This window comes from Hevea brasiliensis, chromosome 16, assembly GCF_030052815.1.
Source record: "Hevea brasiliensis isolate MT/VB/25A 57/8 chromosome 16, ASM3005281v1, whole genome shotgun sequence".
Lineage (NCBI taxonomy): Eukaryota > Viridiplantae > Streptophyta > Magnoliopsida > Malpighiales > Euphorbiaceae > Hevea > Hevea brasiliensis.
In genome coordinates, this window is record NC_079508.1 from 34,987,914 (window position 1) to 34,993,268 (window position 5,355).

The window sequence follows — 5,355 nt, forward strand, 5'->3', positions numbered from 1 at the left end:
TACATAAATAAATGTTGAAATTTATTTTGCGACTGTAAATAAATTGTAAATTATTGTATATAAATTTTATATAAATGAAATGACATGTGATTTCTTTTTCAATTTATGAGAATTTGATGATATGATATGACATATAGAAATATGAAATGGGTATGAATTATTTTAACAGATGAATAGTAGAATTCACCATGCGTTAATAAAATAGAGGAGATTCTGTCTGGGGGTGTCACAATTAGTGGTATTAGAGCAAAGGTTTAAGCAGTCCTAGATCTAGATAGATAGAAAGGGATAGTGTGCATAACATGCATGGGCCTTTACTTAGAGTCGAGGTGACACGAATGCAGATATGTTCTCTTGTCTATTTTATAGGATTGATGGAGTCTGATCCTTCAGAGCAAGGGTCTTTCAGACCTAGGGAGGAGGAGATTGGTAGTCATGTACCTATTAGCAGTCAGGGGCGAGACAGGAGAGAGGAGTCATCTCATGGTGCTGTTAGGAGGGCACAACAGGCATTTTTGGGGCATATGACTCAGATGGTTATCGAAGCCATACCACAGCCACCGCCATTGCCACCACCACAGCCACAGCCATAACCTGTACAGAGGTCCCCACTAGAGAAGTTGACAAAGTATGGGGCCATCGACTTTATGGGTAAAAAGGAAGATGACCTAGCTACTGCTGAGCATTGGCTAGAGCAGACTGAGAGGGTATTACGGCAGCTACACTGCACACCAGAGTAGTAGTTAGAGTTTGCTCTGTCATTACTACAGGAGGATGCCTACCAGTGGTGGGTTACGGTGTCCAAAGTGGTATCGCCGACAGTGCTTACTTGGGATTTCTTCTTGGCCGAGTTCAAAAAGAAGTATAACAGTCATGTATACTTAGAGGCTAGAAGGAGAGAGTTCTTAACTTTGAGGCAGAGGCAGCTAATGGTCTCTGAGTATGAGAGGGAGTTTGTGAGGCTAAGTAGATATGCCTGGGAGACGATGACTATAGAGGCAGACCGGTGCCATAAGTTTGAGGATGCTCTAAATGATAACATTAGACTTCTAGTGATGACACTTCGGCTTACAGACTTCTCACAATTAGTGGTTGCAGCTCTCAATGTGGAGAGAGTATGAGATGATGAGTAGTCCCAAAGGGATAGACAACGGAAGAGAGGTTTTGGATATGGGCAGTCTAGTACGTCAGTTCTGGATAGTAAGAGGCTCAAGGGTTCCTAGGGCCAGGGCCAGAGATAGAGATCTCAATTTACTCAGAGAGGAGGTCAATCTAGAGTATTAGTGGGGGAGTTCTCTAGACATAATAGTAGAGGGATTAGCCCCAATACCACTATGTACCCATTGTGGGAGGATGCACCGATGACAGTGCCAACTGTTGACTGGGGGATGCTTTCGATGTGGAGCTACTAATCATTTTCTACGAGATTGTCCCCACAGGAATGTTTCCATTATCCTACCACAGACTGAGAGATCTACCCCTGCAGCCTAGAGGGGTAGATGACCTGTGAGGCTAGAAGTGGTGGGTACATCATAGAGACCCGCTTCTAAGACTGTTGAGTGGCCCGAGGCCAGAGTAGCACCCCGTGTATACGCTATGAGGGCTCAGGAGGAACCAGATCTGATTGATGTTCTCAGAGGTACATTTTTTCTTTGTGATATCTTTGTATAGGTATTGATAGACCCTGATTCTACTCATTTCTATATATGTATTGTACCCCTGTTGATAGAGGGATACAGATAGATGGGTTAGAAGAGGACATACTTGTCACTAACCCTTTGGGCCATAAGGTGATAGTAGATTATCAGCTGAAGAGAATCACATTAAAGATAGTGGATGGAGATGAGAAGGAGACTGTATATAAGATGCAAGAAGATGGGTGTAGAACTAATTGAGGATAATATTGTAAAGCCAGATCTAGTAAGATAGACTAAGGAGAAAGTGAAGTATTATAACATGGAAAAGTGGAGAGACAAGGAGATAGCAGTTCATCGACTATTTACACTGGGTAAATTTCAAGGACGAAGTTTTTATTTAGAGGAGAAGAATTGTAATGCCCTCACTTTAAGTAGTCCATACATTATACTATTCTAATAACTAACGTCTATTCGGACAGTTAGGATATCTGAAACTACACTTGAACTAGAGTAAGGAGTCATGAGATGGTTAAATAAAGATCAAGAAAAATAGAAGAAAAATAAAAGAAGTGAAGTGCAACTCGATTAAATAAGCCGGAGGTCACGGCGATAGGTAACCCTAACCCTAATGGGAAGCGACTGTGAATACTGTTGGCAACCCCATACTCAGGAGGAACCCTGTGAAATAATTATTTGAGATATAATTGAAGGATTTACGAGGTTTAGATGATAATAAAAATGTCAAGGAAATGCCAAGAAAATACAAGGAAATAAAGTTAATTGGTATAGACAATTATAAGTCGATGAACATAACGAAGGGCATTTTGGCCATTTTACCCTCAGTGTTGAATTTTGATCTAAATGTCAATCAAAATGAGAGAGAATAAAACTTTAAAAATAAATTAAAAATCATGAATTTGTATAATGGAAATGAGTAGAGAAAATAAGAAAAGAAATGAAATTTAAATAACATTTATTACTTAAACATGACATAAGGATGATGTAATTAAAATTTATAACCAATAGAAATTAGACAACCATATATATTAGAGACAAATTAACTTAACTAACCAAGAGCTCATCTTCTTCTTCTTGAAATCACCAATGTCGAACCACCTTACTAGAGTGCTCCCACCATTTTTAAGCTTTCTAGCTTGAATTTCTTCCCAATCTCACACCAAAATCCATACTTCTCTTCACTAAAAATTGCTCCTACACCTTGGGAAACTTATTGGCAGCCAAGAATTGAAGAGAAACTTAAAGTTTGGCAAGTCAAAGTTGGTTACAATTAAGGTTAGTGCCCTATTTATGCTACCTTTCTTCTCTAAGTATGATTAGCATGTTAAATTAAGTCAAAATTCCATGAAATCAAAAAGAATACCATGTCTAAATGAAACCCTAAATTTTGGCAGCCATGGGAATAAGGATAGTTTGATGGTTTTAATTATTTTAAACTTATTAGTGATGGCATGTGATGAGTATAAATAAGTTAGATTATGAATTTCATGTATAGAGTGAAATTATGAAATTGGAAGTTAGGGTTTTTGACCTAAATTGGGGATTTTGTGTTATGGCTTGAAATTGATGTTTTTGAGACTATTTATTGAATATTTGAAGTGCCATGAATGTGATTGAAGTTTGTTAGTTGGGTAAAAATTGAAAATTGGGAGTGTTGATTTTCCATGCAGAATTTTGGACCTTGAGTCCAGTGTGGTTTTAGAGCCATAAGTAGAGCTATGTTGCTCCAATTGGTTTGAGGCCAGCTGAAGATGAAACTTAGGACAATTTTCCACATTTTTTATGAAGAGACCATGCCCAAAAACTGAACCTAACCTGACCTAAAATTTGCTTGAATCAGGGTAACCATATGCTAGACTTGGAAAAATGACCATATGAATAGTAAGTGTTTAAATGGCCATAACTCACTCTAAGAAGGTCAGAATGACCTGATTCTTGAACAATTTGAAAGCTTAGACATAGGAGCACATTTTTCATGAAGAACATAGAGCCTAAATCTGACTCTAACCTAACTAATTTGCTAGAATAATTTAGGTTAACAATTCTGACCAGAACCAAAAGCGACCTGAAATTTTGAATTTGGACATACCCGACCAGTTTTGGAAAAAATGCCATAACTTGGTCTACAAAAATGAAAATGCAGTGAAACCAAAGCTAAAATCTCCATAAGACCTAGAACTACAAATTTGGTGTTTTGGCCAAAACCCATAACCAAATGAAACTTGGTAAATTTATTAGGATAAATTAGTATGCCAAATCCTAAAACTAAACTAAATAATCACTTGGTCTCAGAACAGTATTTATATCATATCTCCCACTAGGAAATTCCAATTAGGATGAACCAAACTGTTATGGAAACTTAAGAAATAGAGATCCAACTTTGATTTAGGAACTTTCCTTAAATTTTGAGTGTAGGAACCCTAAAATGGGAATCAAAGATACTGACCTGAACTTAAAATCTTGAAGACATAGGGTTCAGGAGTCTAGGTAAGTTAATTGGCTATAATTCACTCTATATAACCTAAAAAATTGTGATTTTTGAACCTGAGTGATCCTAAGACATAGGGTAACAACTCAAATGAAAGGACAGTAGGCTTAAAAATGACTTTACCATGCCCAAATGATTAGATAAAATTTGGCTCCAGAATCTGCCTAGTTCTAGAAACAAAAATGGTTAATAGACCATTCTTAGAAAATTGACCATAACTTGAGTTCTAAAACTTTAAAGGATATGAATGAAAACAAAGATAATACATAGAGGAATAATTTCCATGGAGGAAGTGTGGCCAAATAGAGTGTATAACTTGACCAATTTGCTAGGTGAAGTTAAAACACCAATTCTGGATTCATGAAATCCTTTACAAAATAACCTAGGTTGTAAATGTTATTCACCCTAAATGGGTTGATGAACACATATGTGATGAAAATATGTACTTGGGACTTATGTTTCCCATTATAAGAAACATGAAAATTCTATGAAACACAAATAGTGCATAACATGAAATAATGAAACTATAAGTGCTTAAAATTACTAATTTGCCCAAAGTATACTTAGACTTATATATATAGCTTAGATCGATTGGTATACCAATTAGGGACTACAGATAGCAGTATTGTCCACATGAATGATCATTGATAGACAATATCTATCTGATATAGTTATTCTATAGGCTTTATGCCTACCCGTTGGCCATTGTGCTTGATATAATTTCTGGGGTTATGCCTGCCCGGTGGCCTTGTGCATGACATGATATATGTATATATGATAGACATACAGATGTCTAACTAGTATACTCTCATGTATCCAGCCTTTATAGTCTGTATAGGTTACTTGGGCATTGATATAAATTTAATAAGACTTAATATGGAATGAGTAACAGAAAAGATCCTGATAAACTTAATTGCTTTACTTGGGCATTGATATAAATTTAATAAGACTTAATATGGAATGAGTAACAGAAAAGATCCTGATAAACTTAATTGCTTCCAAAGCTCAATAAACATGTAAATGACTACAAATTTATGAAATCTATGTTTCTTAATGAAATTATGCATGGACGAATTATCTTCAATTATTTAGTTATTTTTACTTTAATTTAAGCACCACTAAGCAAATTGCTTAGCGTGATGGTTTTTACCACGCGTATGTACTGGAGACCAACATTAGCAGCAACAGCAGTAGTAGTGCCTACATAGGGAT

General features: G+C 36.4%; 1 protein-coding gene across 1 annotated transcript; it reads left to right on the forward strand.

The window, feature by feature from the left end:
* The first annotated feature begins 647 nt into the window (after positions 1–647).
* LOC131174599 (uncharacterized) lies at positions 648–1,895 on the forward strand. Its single transcript, XM_058138355.1, has 4 exons — positions 648–707; positions 771–1,115; positions 1,537–1,639; positions 1,732–1,895. The coding sequence occupies exons 1-4, from the start codon at positions 648–650 to the stop codon at positions 1,893–1,895; spliced, it is 672 nt and encodes a 223-aa protein (XP_057994338.1).
* The last annotated feature ends 3,460 nt before the right edge of the window (positions 1,896–5,355 follow it).